General features: G+C 52.5%; 1 protein-coding gene across 1 annotated transcript; it reads right to left on the minus strand.

Moving 5' to 3' along the window:
- Window positions 1-320: 320 nt before the first annotated feature.
- Window positions 321-2,778, minus strand: FOXC1 (forkhead box C1). The gene has a single exon (XM_036350991.1). It carries the CDS (start codon window positions 2,757-2,759, stop codon window positions 594-596), a length of 2,166 nt encoding a protein of 721 aa, XP_036206884.1. The 5' UTR covers window positions 2,760-2,778; the 3' UTR covers window positions 321-593.
- Between the last annotated feature and the right edge of the window lie 17,295 nt (window positions 2,779-20,073).

The raw sequence follows: 20,073 nt of genomic DNA on the forward strand, positions 1-20,073 counted from the left end.
AGTTTCAGGAAATTTAACGTCAGGTTTTGGAAACACTTTCTGGCGTTTGGTCCACGACATCCAACTACAAATTAAAAATAAATTACTATGTTGAAATTTACATTTAAAAACAAGTCCATGAATAAAAAGAAAGCGATTTTCATATACGGGGACTTTTCCCCTCCTTTCAACATAGGATAAAATAATATCTTACAGGTGAGAGGTGAGGGAAGGAAAAGGGCCAGGGCATGGGAGAGAGGAGGAAAAGGAAAGCGTGCTCTCTTAAAAGCAAGAAGAAACTTACGTGTTATCTGCAGTAACACTGTCCTTTAATAAACCATGATTTTGCTGTCTCTGTGTAAAATGGTTTATGGTTTTGTTTATTTAGATAAGGCAAAGTGGAGGTGGCTCTCAATTAATCTTTTAAGAAAATAGTTTTTTGTGTGCTGGTGAGTTGACTTTTGGAGGGATTCTGTTCGCTGGTTTGGTGAATATTTTTCAAGATTTTTTAAATTGGATTTTTTTTTTTTTTTTTGGTTTCGATTTTGCATGGATGGTTCTTTTGGTTGTTCCTGTGCTGGGGTTCGATTCAGTTAGGCTTTGAGATGGGGGTGTCAAAACTTGCTACAGTCATAGACGAAAGCCCCAGATGTGCGGTACAGAGACTGGCTGGAAGGGAAGGCCATCTGACAGCTACTGTTCCCGTTCACTGGAGAGTTGTTCAAGCCGATCCTCTGCGACTCGAACATCTCCCGCACCGAGTGGAAGTTCTGCTGCTGGCTGGGGTAGCCCGCCGCCGCCGCCGCCGCCGCGCTGGCCAGGTGGCCCAGGTCTCCGCCCGCCTGGTTCAGGTACCACGAGGTGAGGCGGCCTTGGTGGGCTGCAGCGTGGTGGCCGGCCTCCTGACCGCTGCCGTGACTCAGGGAGGAGGCGCTGCTGCTAGTGACCGGGGGCAGAGAGTAGTCGGGCAGGGGGTCGTCCACGGCTGATCCGCCGGCGCCCCCAGGCGCGCCCTGCAAGTGGCCACCGCGCTCCCCGGCCGCATACAGGCTCATGGCCTGCAGGTTGCAGTGGTAGGTCCCGGCGCCCCCTGCGCTGCCACCCCCACCGCCGCCGCCCCCGCCCGAGCTCCCGGCGCTGGAGCTCTGGCTGCAGGGGGAGCTGTAGAGGGAGCTCTGGCCCGGCGAGTAGGCGCCCAGCGCCAGCGGGGGTGCGATGCCCGTGCGCGAGGACCCGGCCGCCGACGCCAGGAGGCCCGAGCCGAGCTCTGCGGCCGCGCCCTGCGGCGATCCCCGCAGCGATGTCATGATGTTGTCCACGCTGAAGCCCTGGCTGTGGTGCGGCGGCGGCGCGGGCTGCGCGGGCGGTGGCTGTGGCGCGGGCTCCGCGCCATCCAAGCTCAGAGGCCGCGTGGACGGCAGGCTGCCCGGGGGACTGCTCCCGCTGGACAGGCTGCTGCTGCTGCTGTCGGGGCTTTCGATTTTGGGCACCGCGGCGGCGCTGCCGCTGCCCAGGGCGGCAGCCGGGGACAGGGGCTGGGGCGGCGAGGGGCACGTACCGTTCTCGGTTTTGATGTCCTGGATGCGCACAGGCGGCGGCTGCGGTCCAGGCACCGTGCCGTCGGTCTGCTCCGGCGGCGCGGGCGGAGGCTGGCGGCCGGGGGGCGGCGGCGGCGGCTCCTTGAGGTGCAGCCGGTCCTTCTCCTCCTTGTCCTTCACGGCGTCCTTCTTCTTGAAGCGCCGCCGCCGCCGTAGGAAGCTGCCGTTCTCGAACATGTTGTACGAGTCCGGGTCCAGCGTCCAGTAGCTGCCCTTGCCCGGTTTCTTGTCGTCGCGGGGCACCTTGACGAAGCACTCGTTGAGTGAGAGGTTGTGGCGGATGCTGTTCTGCCAGCCCTGCTTATTGTCCCGGTAGAAAGGGAAGCGGTCCATGATGAACTGGTAGATGCCATTGAGGGTGATCTTCTTGTCCGGGGCGTTCTGGATGGCCATGGTGATGAGCGCGATGTAACTATAGGGCGGCTTCACCATGTCCTTGGGCTGAGGCTGCGGCGTGTAGGGCCCGTAGGCGCGGGCCATGCCACCCGGATACTGTTCGGCGTGCGCTGGGTGCGAGTACACGCTCATGGGGGCCGGCATGGCGGTGTAGCCGCCCCCGGCCGCCGCCGCAGCCGCGCGGTAGTAGCTCTGCTCGCCGCCGAGGTAGGGCACCACTCCCAGGGAGTTGGGGCTGGACACGGAGTAGCGCGCCTGCATGGCCCCCGCTCGCCGCCGCCCCGCGCCGCCCGCCGCCCCCCACCCTCGCTCAGGTCGGCCGCGCCGCGCCGGCCGCCCAGTCCGAGTCCGGGCCTCGCGGAGCTGGTGTCGGGCCGCCGCCGCCTCCCCGAGCCGCCAGCTGCGCGCGGCCTCTCCCTGCGCTCGCTCGGGCTCCCGGGGCGCCTCCAGCCACTGCGGGGCCGGCGCCGGCCGCGGAGGAGGGTCGGTGCTAGGGGAGAGGGCCGGACCAGGACGCGGCAAACGGCCTTGAAGGAACTCGCGGAGCCACTTCCAGGCGAGAACGGAAAAAAGAGCCAAAACTGAAAAAACAAGAAGGCGCCCTTCTCGCCACACCGCCTGCTCCTTCCAGGAGACTGCCCCAGCCGCCGGCGAAGGCGGCCAAATCACCAGGGCGGGGGGCCGCGCGCCGGCCGCCTTCCCGGGCCCCGCGTCACCTTTTTTTTTCAGTCTCTCGCGCGCGGGCCGCTTAAGGAAGCATTGGAAAACTTCTGAACTTTTGAGCATCCGTCACCCAGGCGAGGACTTTTTTACGCAGTTACATTTTTTCCGGGCAGCGGAGCCCCGCCCTCCTGCTGCAGCAGCAGCCAATGGGGGCCGAGAACCGCCTCTGAGTGAGCGGGAGGCCGAGCCCCGCCGGGCCGCGCGGGGCCGCGGGAGGACCGCCGCGCTGACCACACGCACGCCGGCCGGCGGGGTCCCGAGCCCAAGTCCCTGCCCGCGTCCGGCCTGCGCTCGCCCCCTCCGCCGCCGGCGCCGGTCACTGTCTATGTCACCCCCGGCCCTCCGCACGGACGTCCATTGTTTTCGCAGATTTCCTGAGCCCTCTCGGGCCCCACACAGACCCTTCCTCCGTCCACTGCTCACAGATGTCACCGCCGAGTCCTGGAGTTCCAACTCGCGCTGGCTGTCTCTCATTTCTTGGCCGACCTGGCCGGCTCCAGCTTCGGGATTTCCCGGTCCCTCCTACTTTCCCCCATCACCTCTCCTCTCTCTCCCTTTCCTCCTCTCCCGATCGCCCAGTGAACTCACTGAGTTCACAGGCGTCTCCAGTTTTTCCCCACCTGGAGCTTCTGTCCTGAGCTGGGTTACAGAGTTGTATGGGCTCAGTCACAGTCGTGCTCTGTGCCTGGTGGGGAAGGAGTTGTCGACCCCACCTCGCCGTCCCCGTGACCCCTCCCCAGTACAAATAGGAGGAAAGGGGGCTTTGCCGGGAGCTTCCGGCGGTGGCTCACCCAGTCCGGCTGTGGCCGCCCCATTGCGGGACGCCCTGCTCCTCGGCCCCCTGGAACCTTTGGCTGCCCGAGGGCCTTTGCGGGCTGCTGAAGCCAGAAGGCTTCCCAGCGCTGCCTTTCGGGGAGCGTGCGGGGTCCCTCTGGTTCGCAGCGCGCCATCCTCTCTTGCCCTGCCCAGCTCAGTGGAGGGGTCATCAGGCTGCGGGCTCAGTGACATTAGTAAGTGTAATAACAAGGAGCAAATAAATAAATCCAAGAACTTAACGCGTCCCGGTCCAGTCTCCATCTGCACACGCGCGGGGCTGCGGGCTCGCAGAGATAACGGATGTTGGGGAGGAATGCTCAGAATCGCCCCCGCAGGGAGGCTCAAGGATTCCGGGGGATACGCACAGAAGGCGCATCCTGTGCACATACCTGAGATGCGAAGTTTCTGCTGAGTGGTTTGGAATGGGAAGAGAGAACTGAGAGGGAAAGGAACGAAGGGGCAGGAAAGACATGGGCCTTCCTCTGCCGGCAGCGCGATTCTGTCTTTGGGCAACCCTAGAAAAGGCCCTCCTGGAGACTGAGCACTAACTGGATCCTTGACTAGAAGCTGGAGAAACTGGCGAGTGTAGGAGACTGTGAAGACGAGTACCAGGACGCTACAGCTCCACTCCCCTGGTTTCTGACCATTTTAACTGCAAGGACGGTTGGGAGTCCCTTTTGGCCTCCCGGCTGGAATCTCAGCTTCCTCTGCACAAGATTTCTAATTGCAGCTTCGGTTGTTTGATGCCAAGGGTGCTGACTTGAGTAGCAGGCACAGCTCCGTGTCTCTTGAACATTAAACAATATATATTGTCTTTCATAATGGATGGTTAGTGGAGAGAAGAGGAGGACCTGCTACTTCTAGAAGAGGCCTGGAGGAGGTTGCCCAGAAATTCCGATTCCTGAGGCCACTGCCTCCTGACCTGCTTTGCACTTTGGGCCACTTAAACTACTTTTCCAGGGTGTTCACAAGGCCGAGTTGCTGACGGGTTGGAAGAAATACTTGATTTACCAGCAGGAGGCTCAGTACTTTGTGATTCCTAAACACTTGCGGAGAGAATAAGGGAGGAGAAACCCCCAGACTTGTAAAATGAATTCGTGTCCAACCCCAGCCCTAGACCCTGACTTAGCTCCTTTGGCGGGGTCTGTATGGGGCTCTCTATCCTCAGCATGGAGGCCAGTTAAGTAAGTGTTCTCCCTAAACACCTCAGCATTTGGGTGAATTTGGGCTTTAAAATACTTTTCCAGTGCTTGCGGTGTTCAGGGACAAACAGCGACAGCGACTCGCTCATTTTCCGAATGTGGGAAATGCCTAAGGGCCAGGTTTTGCAATACACAGTCGTGCTCTGCAGTATCTCCCCTCGTTCTCTCCCGGAGCGGGAAAGGGTAAACAGCCTGTTATGTAAATTGCAAATCGAATAGCAGTGGGGTTCTGGGCTCCCTGCTTCAGATATAAAAGTTGCAGTTGTGAAATTAGTCTCTGGCATGCGGAAAAAAAATAGAGGGGTGCAGTTTTATAAAGATCAACTTTCCACTGGTTTAGCTCTGGACATTCGCCAGGAAAAGATATTTGCATTTGTATTTATAAGCTTACTCGGAAGCAAAACTCCAGTAAACGGTTTGATTGTATTTCAAGTAATTATTGTTGCTAGAGGCAGTGTCTGAACATTAAGGCACAGATAGAAAGTTTTGGGGGGTATGAGCTAAAATTTTTATTTCCAGGTTAAAGTTTTTGGTGCCTTTTTTTCCTACTCCACGACTTAGTTCAGTAACTCGTTTCCCCCACAACCCTTGACTTCACTGGCAGAAATGCCCCGCAGGCGACAGCCGTAATAGATGTTCAGTGGGACTGTCGCTTGGCCAATCCCGGACCCCCATTCCCTCCCTGACCGGCCTGGCAGGGTTACAATCCCAGGGGCCCAACGTAGGGTTCTTTGCTCTGAGGAGGGGCGTGACGTCACAGCGATATTTAAGACAAGGCTTTTCAGGGCCCCTACAGCAGAAAAACACGAGGAGGGGGACATGTTGAGCATGCCAGGACTGCCCGGATTGGGGAACTTGGTGGACTCAGTGTGTGTGTGTGTGTGGGGGGGGGGCATGACGAGGGGGGGGGTACAGGGAGCGGGGTGGAGATGGTGCCCTAAGCAGGTCGCCGGGAGGCAGGCGCTCCTTTTCTTTTCCAGTCAAATAGAGAGCAGAAGGAGGGTGGGGGGCAGTCCAGGAAATTACTCGTCTGGGGCGTTAGCCCAGTCCAGAGTGCACAGACCCCTCGGGAACTTTCCCCGGCGTGTCCCTCAGCCCCGCCGGCCAAATCGTCCCCCTGGCGTGCCCAGACCCCCTTCCCGCCGCCCGCGGCCGGCTTAGGCGCATTCTGGGCTCTGAGTTGTGCCCAAGAAGCCAGCCCGGGGGCGGGGGCGTCTAGAACACGCTGATTCCGCCTTGGGGTGAGAGGCCCTTGACCCAGGAGCTCCGGGAAAAGGAACCGCAGGCATAGAAGATGAGGGAAGGGCTTCTCCAACTCCAGATGGTGCAGCGAGCTCTGGGGGCTCTGCACGCCCAGGAGGAGGCTGTGAGTCCACAGCCGTCTAGCATCGCCTTTCCTGCCCGAGAGGAAGTGGAAGATTGAAGCCATTGCCAGGACAATGCGACTCGAAAACTCCTCACTAGACTGAAATCACAGACAAGTGGGGCCAGTCCGTTTGGAGTTGTGTTTGAGCTTTTCAGAGAAGTGTCCCAGTTTCCCCTGCGGCCTCATTTATGCGGACCAGAAGCCCAGGGGTAGGGGAGCACATCCTGGGGCCAATAGCCGTTCTTCGTTATCAAGCTGTCAGCCTGGGAGGTAGCGTTTGTCATCAGCGTGACTCCAGCGAAGGCAGGAGGCAGGAGCAAATGTCTGGGTGACCCCGTCTGGGGTGGATTTCCTTCTTCTCTCCTAGTTGGGGGTTTCTGAGTAGAGGTTTTGTGGCAGCAGTCCCTCTGATTCAGCCCCCTCCTTCGCAGAAAAATAATTTCTACAATAAATAAAAAGAACGTTTATTTTTTGATTATGTTTTAAAGACAAAGTGATCCACGTTGCCTGTCTCCATGATTTAACTAGTCGGGTAGCTGGCCTCGCAGGAAACCCTCCCCGGGAAGTGTATAAGATGGGATTAATTAATGTCATCCCCCAAGTCCCCGACGCGGGCTGTCCTGCTAGTCACTTACGAGGGAGAGAATGTGCCAACATCTGCTCGTGGTTATCCCCTGGGGTCGACCCACCTGTTGACTCCGCAGGAAAGCCCAGTCTCCCGGAGCTTTCCTGGGGGTCAGAGCCGAGCTGAGTAGCTAGAAAGGGCCACGGGGCTTGCGGGAAGTAAATCTTTAATTTTGGTGCCGGGCTAGAAAGACGGGCTTTCTTTATACAGGCATCAGTAGAAGGCGATCCGAACTGTCTCTTGTCATTAACAACCGGGGACAAGCGTACAATTTGTATAAAGGGGCGGGGTGATCGGAACGGATTACTTGTGTGCGTGTGTGCTCACGCGCGCCGCGGTTTATTCCCACCCAGGTCTCCGGCTGACTCGGGCCGCAGCCGAAAGCCGAGGCCTTGAAAGGTAGAGGCGCTGCCGCCTCCCACCTTCGGGACTTGGACTCCTTTGGGGCACACGCCGCGCGGGGCCCGGCCGTCCTCAAGCCGCAGAGGCTGCCGGTGCGGAGCAGAGGCTGCGGGTGCGGGCGGGTGTGGGCTGTCGAGAACAGAGAGGCCGACGCGCCTTCCCGGGACGGGGCAGAAAGCGCACGCTCCGGCACAGAAGCGCCGCGGCTAAGGCGTGTTAGCTCCTATCAGCGGACAGACCCGCAGGCAGTTTGGAACCGCCGGCGGGATGAGGCCGGCTGCACCTTGCTGGTTGCTGCGCCCGTGCCCTGACGGCGGCGGACCCTTCCCCGGGTTCCAGTCTCGCCTCTCACCGGACCCGCACGCCGGAGCTGCCGCCGGCCCTTTCTCCCACCCCAGAGCGACCTTCGCTGAGCTTGAGCCTCGACGACCTGGCCCCTCTTCGCGCCCGGGGAACCTGAGCTCTGGGATGCTCCTTCCGAAGTCCCGCATCCCACCCCGGGCGTCACCGGCCGCGGCCGCGCGGCTGAGCCTGTGTGCGTAAGGTGCGGGCGCCCGGGCCTGGTGTGGAGCAGCCGCACCTTCGAGGGAGCCAGCGGTTTGCACCGATCAGGACCGGGACAAGGTCGGCAAACTGGCTCCGTGCAACAGGTCTCCCGGAGGGCGGTTTGTCCTCGGTGCGCCGGCAGCTGGAAGCGGTAGCCGGTGGCCGAGGCTCCTTCCGACCTCCGCAGGCTTCCTGCTTCTTCCCTGCGAGCTCAGGGCAGAGAATGGGGAGGTGTGGGAAGTCCCGAGGCCGCTCCAGGGCCCCGGGATAGGGGCGCAGGTTCCTGGCCTGTCCCAGACCTCTGGGGTCGCGAGTCCGCCCGTCACTCTGGGCCCTGCTCGGGCTCCGAGCGCCCCCTGCCGACCGCAGCTTCATCTCTCTACGCCTCCGCCGATGGCGCGAGACCCCCAGCACGCCCCAGGCCGTCCCCAGGAAAAGGGCTCTGAAGGAGAGATCCTGGGGGCGGCCATGCTGCTGGGGTGGGACCCCGCAGGGGCTGACTCATGCTTTCACACCCTGCAACCTGCCACGCTCCAGGCGGGAATAGTCTGGTCTTGAAATCCCGTAGAGAGACCAGTTCTGACTCCTGGGCACAGACCAGGGACGTTTTGGTGCCTGGAGCCAGAGGTGACCCGGCACTGAAAGCCAGCTACTGACTACATTCCTTCCAGGCGACCCCTTTTAATTGATGTGCACATTACAGAAAAAGCAGGGCTGCTTCATCAAGTGAATTACATTCTGGGAGATGCCAAGGAATGTATTTACTGGCAGCCAGATTTGCCAATAAAAGTTGCAAATGAAAACTGCTGGTTTCCAGGAAAATGTACTTCTGTTTTTTAACCACTCCTTAGTCTTAATTATGAAAAACTGAACCCCCAAAGAACTGGTTTAGAGAACAGGACTATTGAGTGGTAGTGATGGTGGCTGCTAGAGCGGTCTCACACCCCCACACACATTTACACACCCCAGAGACACTGTAGGACAACACCAACAGTGCACACTGTGGCTTTGCCCACGGAGAGACTTGCCAATATTTACATACACTGTAGACACAGACACAGGCTAGACGTTGGCCTGCAAAGGTATGCATTCGGATTAGTGCTATTTAGTTTGGAAGCAAAGATATAAGAAAAGATAAACTATGGCAAATAGGGAGGCACATTTCCACAGAATGTTAAATAGAAATAAATGTATGAAAGGAAAAAGGGTACTTGCTCTGTAGTATGTAGTTCTGGTTGCCCTCATATTTTTTAAGGCCAATAGTTGACTAGAGTTAAACTATAAATTAAGGGTAACAGACAAACCAACCCAGAATCGACTTTTATTGAGGTCCCCTTTTGCTTGGGGTCACAAATATCTCAGTTGGAATTAGAAAATCTCTCTGCTCACCAAATGGGACAACTCTTTGTTCTCCCCAAGGTTTGACTCCCCCTGAGGACACTTGGTTTGGGGCAGAGTGTGAATATTCACCAAGGGCGAATTTGTTTGATATGACATTTCTCATGTCTTAACCACAGACCCTTAAACAACAATAATAAGGTGCATGGAACACTTAGGTTGTCATTAAGTAATGATTTTATTTAATCCTCTCAGGGTCCCTGATATGGATACTATTATCTGCATCTTATATAGGAGGGGAGGTCAAAGGGTGGGCAGCTTAAAGAGAATAAATAGCTTGCCCAAGATTGCCTAGCCTTCACAATTTTACTGTGCTTGTCACATTGGATCATTGATGTGCCGTTAAGAGAAGGAAAAAAAAAATTAAACTATTAAGCACCATCAGGAATCTCATCTCTATTTCCATATTAAAATATGCATTTCAGATCAATGGTACATTGACGAATCCATTTAATCAACAACTGCATGGAGGCTGTCTTTATGTTCAACATTATTCTAACAGCTGCATATAGAGCAGCATACACTTTGCTGGACATCTTTGTGAAGTAAATACTAATAGCCACCTCCATCAGTGCTTGGATCTACTGCCACGTGTAAATATACTTGACTTGCACTGGGCTAGTATATTAGCACGCATATTTCTAGAGATGCTGGCAGTAGTGATAGCAGGGGAAACAACACGAGTTCATGGACAGGAAAATGCTATGTATCTGGGCACAGGCATTTCTATGCAAAAAAGTAGAGGTCCTGCCAGCTGATGTGCTTGCTCTCATCTTGAGTGACATCTGAGGGCTCCTCTCCGGGCTTCCCTTCCACTGAGCTGTCCTAAGGAAGGTTCTCCAGGAAATACAGGCCAGGGGAGAAGAGATGCTCTTCCCTGCCCCGCCCCCATGCTGGACCTGTCCCCTGCAGCCCCTGCCCCTGCTTTCAAAGGGACTAGACAGATCAGACGTGGCAGGCTAGGAAAGCTTAGGACACTGCGAGGAAATAAACATTTCCACTGCCTCCCCATCACAAGATGCTGGGGTGGGACTGGGCAGCAGAGTTGGGTTTCGGAATTGGTTAATCTGCAGGATCCTTTGCGGGGACTGTTTGGCATTTCATGTCATAGAGGGAAACTGAGGCTCCCTTGAAGAGAGGTGGTCTGAGGTCTTCCTTCTCAAGTGGAGGCTTCCACCCAGGACTTGCCAAGTGTAGGCCAGCCTTCCCTCTGCACGTCACCCCGACTCCTCAGCCTGAAGTCCTACAGAGGCCCTGGTGTCCAATGCAGTGGAGGCAATTAGCCATGTGTCTTGTGTGTATGTGTGTGTGTCTGTGAGGGGGGAGGTAGGGGGAGAGTAGGAGCAGGGCAAGGAGGGGAGGTCAAAGGGTGAGGCTACCACTCAGGCCCAAGGGGCTCTGCTCTCCCAGGGGACAGGGCAACATCGTGTCCTAGATCCCTCAGTGGTGCCTAGGGGACCCTCTGTGCCAGGATTTCCTGAATCTTCCCAGGAAGTGCCTGGTGTGTCCAATGCTGGTCACTGAGTCCCATCAGCTGGTGGCCACAGCGGGCAGCCAGCGGGCTCCACGGGCCGGGCTCCACAGGCCAGACTCCCCCAGGACTGCCCAGCCCCCGCCGGCTGTCACGGCGACAGTCTGGGACTGTCCTGCTTCTCTTCAAGACCAGCCATTGTGGGCGTCTGGTCTGCCTTTGTCCCCTCAGTGTGCGGAGGAAGGCTCTTTTAAAGGCTGGGCTGCTGTGTTCACACACGGAATCCCGACCCAGGGCCTTGTTTAGTCTATCTCACTGACGTCCTTCCTGAACAGATGGGAAAAGGAAACTATTCTCTTAGCCATTTTTTGCCTTCACTGTACCCCAGCCCATCCATCATTTTCTCACCCACTGTCCCTGGGACTGCGAGGTCTGCGTTGACTGCTGGGCAGCAGAAAGTCCCGAGGCAGCTACAGCAGAGGCAGGGCACGCCCACCGCCCCCGCGCTTCCTTCTTCAACACAAAGGTTTGCATTGTGGGCTATGCCAATGATGAAACAGGCTCCAGATTAGATAAGGTTAAATGACACTTTTATAAGGTGTTGGTATCGACTGAGGAGACCTTCTCTTTTTATTTGTGAGTGTGCTTGTAATCATAGTTTGTTTTTCTACTTCTCTGTCTTCTAAAGTAGACAACATATATACACACTGTGACTTATTAGGGAGAGGACCACTCATTTGCACCCAAAGGGGGTGAAATTAATCACTTGCCAAGAAAGATCAAGTTTCTAAAAGTTGCTGACTTCTGGCCCAGTCATCGAGGCAGACTATTTTGCTTTTGTGTGTGGTAATTCCTCAGAGAGCCTGGTGCCATGCTAAGGAACACCCTGTCATAGTCTTCTTTGTTGCCTTTATGAGCACTTGCTACCAAAGATTATTGTTAGGTAGGTGTATTTGTTTTAGTAAGGTGCCCATCCAAAGACAGGCAAAGGTGTCGCTGGGAAAATGTTTTGGGAGGAGTCGGGCAGGGGTTCTACATAACAGGAAAACAGACGGGGCTCCACCCTCTTCATATGGAGGAAAACTCAGTCCCACATTTTGTTTAATGCCAGTCACCTTGTCTACTGTTTGCTGGATGTAGGTTAGATTTCTAGTAAACACCACTATCATCAATGTCAACTGTTTTGGTTTTTTTTCTGGAATTGTCTCAGACGTAGATTCCAACACTTTGCCCACTTTAGTTTGTCTTTGGATATTTTAAAACAGAGGGCTAATGCATTGCAGTAACATTTTAAATTAATTTAGAAAAATATGTGTTTTATATTTCCCCTAAGTTTGGCATATTTGACTCTCCCTTGACTATGCATTAACTGGAAAAAACAAATGTACTTTTCTTGCTCTTGTTTCCCTTCTCTTGCTGGTCTGTACACCAGCTTTCCTGATGATATCTGTATGGCTTTGCTGCTATCAGGCAGATTCAGTTATCTGATGGTGTTGACAGTAAATTTCATACAAAGAGAGCTTTTCTTTGTTTTCTGACTGTGCCAAACATTTTCCAAGCAGGTATTTAGAATCCAGAAAGTGTCCCCTGGCGGATCAGAGAAATATTAAATACAGGTCAAGCACTGGATTCAAAGTTTTTGGCAATGTCCCTTTAAAAGCAAATGTCTCTGATGTGCCCAGATCTGCTTTTCCAATATTAGCATAGCTTTCGGTGTTATCCACCAAAGACTGGTAAGTGTCCATATTCAATGGAGTCAGAAAATGACGGATGCATAATTTGTCCTTTCTCTTAGGGAAAGATTGAATGTTGAATAATTCACTGTAATGTAAGTCTTGATAGATTTAATTCATCCTCCCGCTATGCCCCACTTCTGGCTATTTAATAGTTTAGTTAAATTTTGAAGTGTGGGGCATGGGAGAGAGAATGGAGCTGGGCTCAGGAAAGAGATCAAACCCAGGACCAAATATTTGAAGAAAAAGTTTGATGGGTCTTTTATTGTTACCATTTTCTCTTAGAAAGCATGATTGTGGGTATGAATTCTTTCACATGTTGAAGGGCTTTTTAATGATTATATGGAGCAAAGAGGCCACAGGATACTGCAGGAAAGCCCCCCTTGTCCACTTGGCTGAGTTCAGTCTGAAACCATGCTGGCAGCCCAGGGCTGTGCCGGGAGGCAGAGAAGAGCCTCTGTCTGCTGGCTGTGTGTGTGTGTGTGTGTGTTGAGGGGTACAGTTGTTTTTGTTCAAGTATGTGTCCTCTTTTTAAAAAAATTTAAAGATACCTGAGCTTTGTAACACTTCAGTGCAAATTGCTTTTATAGCACCCGTTTTCCTCCATTAGAGACACTGTGCCAATGGAGAGGGGAAGGAAGATGGAGGGCAAAGAGAAGGTCACAGGTGGAGGAAGAGTGCTGAAGAGGTCGCACCCTCTCACCCTCTCACCCTCTCCTACAGCAGGTCAGTGTGGGGCCCAGCCAGCTCAGGGCCATGGTGTGGATGCCACTGAAACCTTGTGTGTGGAGAAGTGGCCTGCGACACCAAGCCTCCTCCAGGGCAGAGGGGGAGGAGAGGATGAGGCCTCTGTGTCCAGCCACCCCACCAAACACAGGCACAGGGGCTGGCCCAGCTGCAGCGGCAGTATTCATACTTTTTGGAAACCTCTGGGACCTTCTCATCTTGGCCACCAAAGGGGGGTAAAGCCTGTGGGAAAGGCGGTCCTGGGAGGAGAGGCCATCACACCTGCTGGGCAGGCAGGAGTCTGAGTCTGCAGCCCCCCTGCCTGGCGTGGGTCCGGCCCCTTCCTGGTGGGCGGCTCTCTCTGGGGATGAGGGCCACTCAGTTGCATCCTGTTGCTGTCCTCCCCTCTCTGAGCTGAGAGGAGTGTTCTCCATGAACGTTTCCATCTCCATGCCGAGGACATGCCTCTCTGGTCCAATTTCTGCCCACGTACAGCACACACTGTGAAAGGCCATAGTTCTTTCTGAAGTGGATCCCAAATGATACACAGGGGGCAAAAAAACAACAACCCCTTTTTCCAATTATTTCAATGGAACAAAATGGCTAGGCTCTGCAAGCAAAATCTGACAGAAATGAAACCTTCCTCCATGCCTGGTGGAGGCATCAGGCGCACATCGGGGCTGAGGGGCTCTGGCCGCACACTGCCAGGCCCATTGCTCCAAGCATCCACAGGACGTCTAGCACGAGGTGCTTAGCCGTGCCTCAGTTTACCTTGTTTTCAAAGGAGAGAATAATATCTCAACTTAAAAGTTAAAGGAGGGATTTCTATGAGCTGATCTCAGTGTAGAACCTTGGGAATGCTTCTGAAAAAGGAATCTGTAGATCCAGGAACTTAAGGAACGAAGATTATAAATAGCAAGTGAAAGAGCATGCTGGTGCTCCGAAGTGCCAGGGAGTGCCAGGTCACTGGAGTTCCACCCTGACCAGCACATGCTGACAGGAGTTAGGAGTTAACGTCTGATTTTGCTGAGAAAGGAAGCTGCAAATAAAGAGACTTACAGCATCACGGAGACATGGGTCGGGCTGGAAGGGCCCAAGGAAACGCTGTTCTCAGAGCCCTGGCCCGCACCTCATTGTTGGCAGTAGTTTGTGTATGAACCGGCTCACTGAGCTTTAGAAGAAATTGTGTTACCGTGGGAAACAAAGGGAGCTATGAAGTCTGGGAAAAAAGCTCTTTATGAAAAGCATTGCAATTAAGAATTTGACTTGTAAATATACATAAATTATACAGTCTACTCTAGTGTAAATCGGGTTTTAAACACAAAAGAGGTTTTTAACAGTGCAAACTTCAAAGCAAAAACTTCCTGAAGATACTTTTTGAAGCAAATTTGATGTCCATTAATGAGAAGATCGATTAATAGGCTCACGAAGAGCCATAATCACAAAGCCCTTGCAGAGTGTGACGAACCCACTGCTGGATCCTTTCTCACAAAGAACATCAAAGAAAATAGAAAATGTAAATGACCATTAGGGTGGGGGATGACTCTGTTATCTAACCATTTCTTTAATGCATGATTGTACAGGGTTTTAAGTTATAAAGTGGGAAAACAGAATTTGGAAAAGCCCATTTTCGATTTGAGGTCCATGATCACATCATGAGCAGCTGCTCTAAAAGTCCAGCTGGCAGCCAGGCCTGGAAATTTCAGTGAAGAGTGTGGGGCAGGCAGAGGACTCCTGGGGAGGCTGGGAAGAGAAAGAGGTGGGAAGGAAAAGAAGCGGGTCAGTGGGAGAAGAGGTATAAATGGCTTGAAGTAATTTGGTGAGAGGAAGAGATAAACAAGGGTCTACAGCCCCTGGGAAGGCAAAGAAGCACAGGCTCAGCTACTCCCAGGACCATGGCAGTGAGTTTCACATAAAGCCCTTTATCTCTCTCTGCGCTGATGTTATCACACCTTTAAAATGGTAAATCATTTATATAACATTTGCTGATTCATAAAATGAAGGCGCTGCAAATTGACATGAAGCTGGAGTGGAGCAGCTCAGGGGAACAGACTTTTCCAGAGTGGCCATACAGAAGGCCAAGAGACACGAAAAAATGCCCAAAGCCTCTGATCATCAGAGATGCAAATTAAGACGACAATGAGGTCTCATCTCACACCTGTCAGAATGGCTACCATCAACAAATCAACAAACAATAAGTGCTGGCCAGGATGTGGAGAAAAGGGAACCATAGTGCACTGCTGGTGGGAATGCAGACTGGTGCAGCCACTATGGAAAACAGTATGGAATTTCCTCAAAAAATTAAAATGGAACTGCCATTTGACCCAGTGGTCCCACTTCTAAAAATATATCCTAAGAAACCCAAAACACCAGTCAGAAAGAATATATGCACCCCTATGTTCATAGCATCATTATTTACAATAGCTAAGATCTAGAAACAGCCGAAGTGCCCATAAGTAGATGAGTGAATAGAAAAGCTGTAGGTACATTTACACCATGGAATATTATGCAGCTGTTAAAAAAAAGAACTCTTACCCTTTAGATAGGATGGAGAGATCTGAAGAGTATTATGCTAAGTAAAATAAGCCAGAGAAAGACAAGTTTCACATGATCTCACCCATATATGGAATCTGATGAACAAAATAGATCTAGAAACATAAAAACATGGAACAGACTGATGAATCTCAGAGAGAAGGTGGTGGTGGTGGGGGGGGGGCGGGGGGAGATTAACAAAGAATTTATATGCATGTATTTATATGCATGTATAACCCATGGATGCAGACAATAGTGTGGTGAAGGCTGAAGGGTGCTGGTGTGGGGTTAATGGGTCAGTGGGGGAAAAAGGAGGATATATGTAATACTTTCAACAATAAATATAAATTTAAAAAAAGAAAATGATTGATGGATTGATGGGAAAAAAGCTTTGGAAAGTATTGATTTCCCTCTCATTTTGCATGAATCTTATCTGTTGGGCTTGGGTGTGGGGGAGGTGTGGGAAGGGGAGAAGGCTGGGTGCTGTGAAAGAGGGGCAGGTGAAGGAGAGAGCTGAGATGATTGCCGATGGGCTGTTCTTGGCTGGTGTGTGTGTGTGTGTGTGTGTGTGTGTGTGTGTGTGTGTTTGGGTGCCTGGCAGCTCCAGGGCAAATGGCTGTCTCCCCAGTGAGAGATGAATTTTCATGAGGATGCAGTCTCTTGGCTTCTTTTAACTGGGGAAGAAGAGCTGAGTTCTTAGGTGATGTCAGCCTTAAACAGAAGAGAGGTTCTGAGAATAGGAAAGGGTGAGAAGGATCAAGAAGTTTACTGTGTTCACTAACAGCCAATTCCTGTTGCACTTTAGCATTTACGAAAAAGAAATTATTAAAATGTCCACAATCAGCTTGTTTTAGACATACTTATTGTGTTCAATGATTTTTATATGGAGTTGAAAATTAAAGGTAGATTTCATATTTTGTACTTACTTGTTGCAACTTGTTATGAGTTTTTATGTATTGATGCTAAGTGTTCTCTCGTGAGTCCCAGTAAACTAGAATGGAACCTCAGTTTTGAAGATGGAAGTTACTTCTTGACTCCATAAGAATGAATTTCCGAATTTCCCCCCTACTCTCCTTCCCACTTCCTGGCTTTTTATTTTTCTTTTTTCCTTTAGGAATCCAGGCTGTGGGTCCTTTACTACAACAGTCTGCAGGGACTGTGATGGATCTCTATTGCCATCTCGTGGCGACAATGAGAAGTGCACAAAGGGGCTTAAAGACGCCATGAGAGGTTCACACCAACTAGGGGAGAAGAGTTTGCCAAGTGTAGGTCCTTGAGCTTTATGACTAAATACTCGCCAGACAAGAGCTTCCCAGTGGATTTGGATGGCAGTGTAACCACATGGGTTTTACTGCTGCCTTCTTGGACCGACTCCAGCTCATTAAAGGAGCAGCTGAATCTCAGTATCAAATTCGGGTTTGTTTGGTGGGTCTGTTTCCCCATGGAGAGCTAAAATCCATAAATGAACTTGAATTATCTGGCTTTCTACGTTGGTCCATCCATCACCAAATCCAAAGGTACGCACGAGAGGCAAAAGAGAACACGTCCAGGACATGCGGTGGGTTCCCCAGCTCTGCGTGGGTGTGAGGGCTGCGCCTGCTGCACTCCCGCCCACATGGTCCTTTAACTGGTCGCTCCGGAAGAAGGCTGTCCTGCATTGTGTTTGGGGGAGGGGACTGTGGGGCCCGAGGAGCGAGGAGCGGCCCAGGCAGATGTTGTAGTGAAGCGAAGGAACCAGACGTCCGTGTTCCCTAAAACTTTCCACCTCTGGCACCTGCTGGAAAGTCTCTATCGGTGGCGGCCCTCATCACCCTGAGCGTCTGAATTCAGAGCAGGCGGCAGAGGCTGTTGTGCAGGAGGCAGGTGCCGAGGCCGGCAGAGCCTCACCCGGCCAGGCCGCCCCAGCAGGGGCTGCCCCAAGGCATTCCAGGGAATGAAGCGCAGCTGGGGGGCAGCCACTCCTTGGGGAGACCCCACCCCCACCCAGCTAGCTGACATTTTCTAACTGTCCTGAGGGTTTGGATGTGTTACCTTAAGGTCTAGCCCTTGGAACACCTCAACTGTGAGAGGTTTGAATCACCTTGCTTTCTATGTTGAGAGGTTCAAAGGAGAGGTAATGGGTGGCCAGATGAGTTCATTTAAACAATTAATGAATAGAGTGATTAATATTTGAGAATAACATCGATGTGTTAATGAAATAACTTAAATAAAACACAACATCCTAATGTGTTGAATAGTTCCCTGGGACTGTGGGAGGCTCGCGCTCACCTATAGGGCATTAGCATCGGTTCATTGGACTCAGCGTCCGCAGCGATGCTGCTCCTGTGAGGCCTCCTTCCCGCCCGGCCCCACGCAGCTGTGCTGGGGTGGGGCGCGCAGACGCTTTCGGTGGGTGGGATGGCAGTGCTTGCAGCCGCTGGTGGTGGTGAGTGTGGCTAATTTAATCTCTCCTGTGAGAAGGCTGGGCTTCTGTTGGGAGGTTCTCGAGGTATATTTTGAATTTTTACCTCTAAGTCCGTGCTTTCTTCGGTAGTCAGACCGACTCCCTAGGGAGCGAGGCGGCTGGTGGACCCTGTTGGCATTATGGTCCGCTTGGGGTGGGAGCAGAGCCCAGAGGCGGGGCCTGTTGGGGAACGCGGGCGGCGGGCGAAGGGCCGGGTGCCAGGTGGAGACACTCCTGGGCATTGTGTGGCGGCTGCGCCCGGGCAGTTGCCATCCCAGGCTTGTGGTTATCTCCCCGTAGACCCTCCCTGCCCAAGCGTTGCCTGAGTGAAGCTACATAAAAAGTCTTTATGAGCTGGGAAAAGTTGTGATTTGTTCTGGAAGAACATAAAGCCCGTTGTTTTTCTTCGGCTGTGGGTTACTCTCAGCTCAGTTGTCTGTTGAGAGCGCTCAGCACCTTGTCTCATTTCCACCCGCAGATTTTCCATGGTCTTCAGGGAGGCAGTTTTTAGACAACAGAATTCCGGTCCTTTCGTAAAGAAAGAGAAAATAGGGCTTTCTCTTCCCCCACAATTTTTAAAAAGGGTTTTATTAAGGATCAACCCTTGACATGTTTTCTTGTTTCCTATACTTTTTGAATCATATTCATAATACAACCTGCAAGTTTATTTTTTAATCAGAAGCGTCCATTTATGTTCCAAGGGAGACTGTAAATGCAGGCACTCTTTCAGCTTCATCCTCTTGATTTTCATGTCGATAGACTTGTAACTTATGGGGTGGGGGGGCGGTGGGAAATGGGGCTGACTCAGCAGAGGTCTTCCAGGGAGAGTCTCGGCCAGAAGGCCAGTTCCCCTGGTGGCCTGGCGAGCTGCTGCAAGGAAGCTGCTATCTAGGTTAATAACCCTCTGCTTGTCAGCAATTTCTTCCTTGGCCAGACAGTCATTTTTTTGTGCCTTTGTCTGTTTTTTTTCTCCTTGTTTTATTTTTTCAAAACAGCAAAACAAAAATATTAAAAAGAAATTAGCTGACACACACATACCTGGGCGCGAGACACACACACACATACACACACGCACACACACACACACGCACACATACACACACGCACACACACAGGTCTGCAGTCACCTATGGAAGCCTTACAACCTTCGTGGCCCTCAGTGACCAAGCCGGTTCAAGTGACAGCAAAATGAATACTAATCAGGCGAGGAATGCTTCCTTTTCCTATGCCGGTACCCCAGTACCCCAGCAATCTGCTTTTGTTAAAACTCCAAAGGAAGAAAGGAAAGCCATTTCATTTTCTTTGTCAAGTGCCCCTTTTCCCTCTGGAGGAACGGCCAGGACAGGGCAGGGGAGGAGGGGCTAACTAGGACTGGTTAAGGCACCTACCTGGGACTTCTTCCCATGACACAGGGCTCCGGTCTGGCGTGCCCTCAGAGGCCAGCTCCTCTGGACATGGACGGCTTGGCCATGAGGTGTTTACAAACATGGCAGGTTACCACTGGCGCCCCATTCTTTGGGGGATGTTCATGGGGTGAAAGCAGCCTTGTCGAGGGGGCTTCTAGAAAGCTCATCCAGGGAGGAAAAGCACCTTTGGTGGCAGATGGAGCTGAGAAGATGGTGTTCATGCCTGTTTTTCTTGTGCCAATGTATGTTGCACAAGCCAAGCAAAGTCCCTTGCGAATCACTTTGCTCCTTGCATATATTCGGCACAGCTCTCAAAATCGCCCAAGGATCTTGTCATCAGTTCAAAGGAAAAATGTGCTATTCCAGTCTGTAAACGTATCTCTTTTTAGCTATAGAATGATCGTGTCATGGAGTGAGCATGCTGCACTGGGACAGGCGCCTGACCATAAGGCTGCTTTCGGCATGCATTTTCCACCGGGCACACTGTAAAGTCAGTTATTTGCCTGTAACCTTCTACTCATGGGCTGACTCCAGAGCATGTACTTTTTCAAAGACTCAACGAAATTAATCTTGCTGAAGGCATTGTGTGAGTGTGCCAGGCCAACCACGCAGGCTATGGGTGACACAGCTGGGGACAAGAGCCAACTCAGGCCTCATCAGGAATGATCTCCTAAATTCTTCAGAGAAAAGGGTGACACTATAGTGTCTGAA

This window comes from Myotis myotis, unplaced genomic scaffold, assembly GCF_014108235.1.
Source record: "Myotis myotis isolate mMyoMyo1 unplaced genomic scaffold, mMyoMyo1.p scaffold_m19_p_2, whole genome shotgun sequence".
In the NCBI taxonomy this organism is placed as follows: domain Eukaryota; kingdom Metazoa; phylum Chordata; class Mammalia; order Chiroptera; family Vespertilionidae; genus Myotis; species Myotis myotis.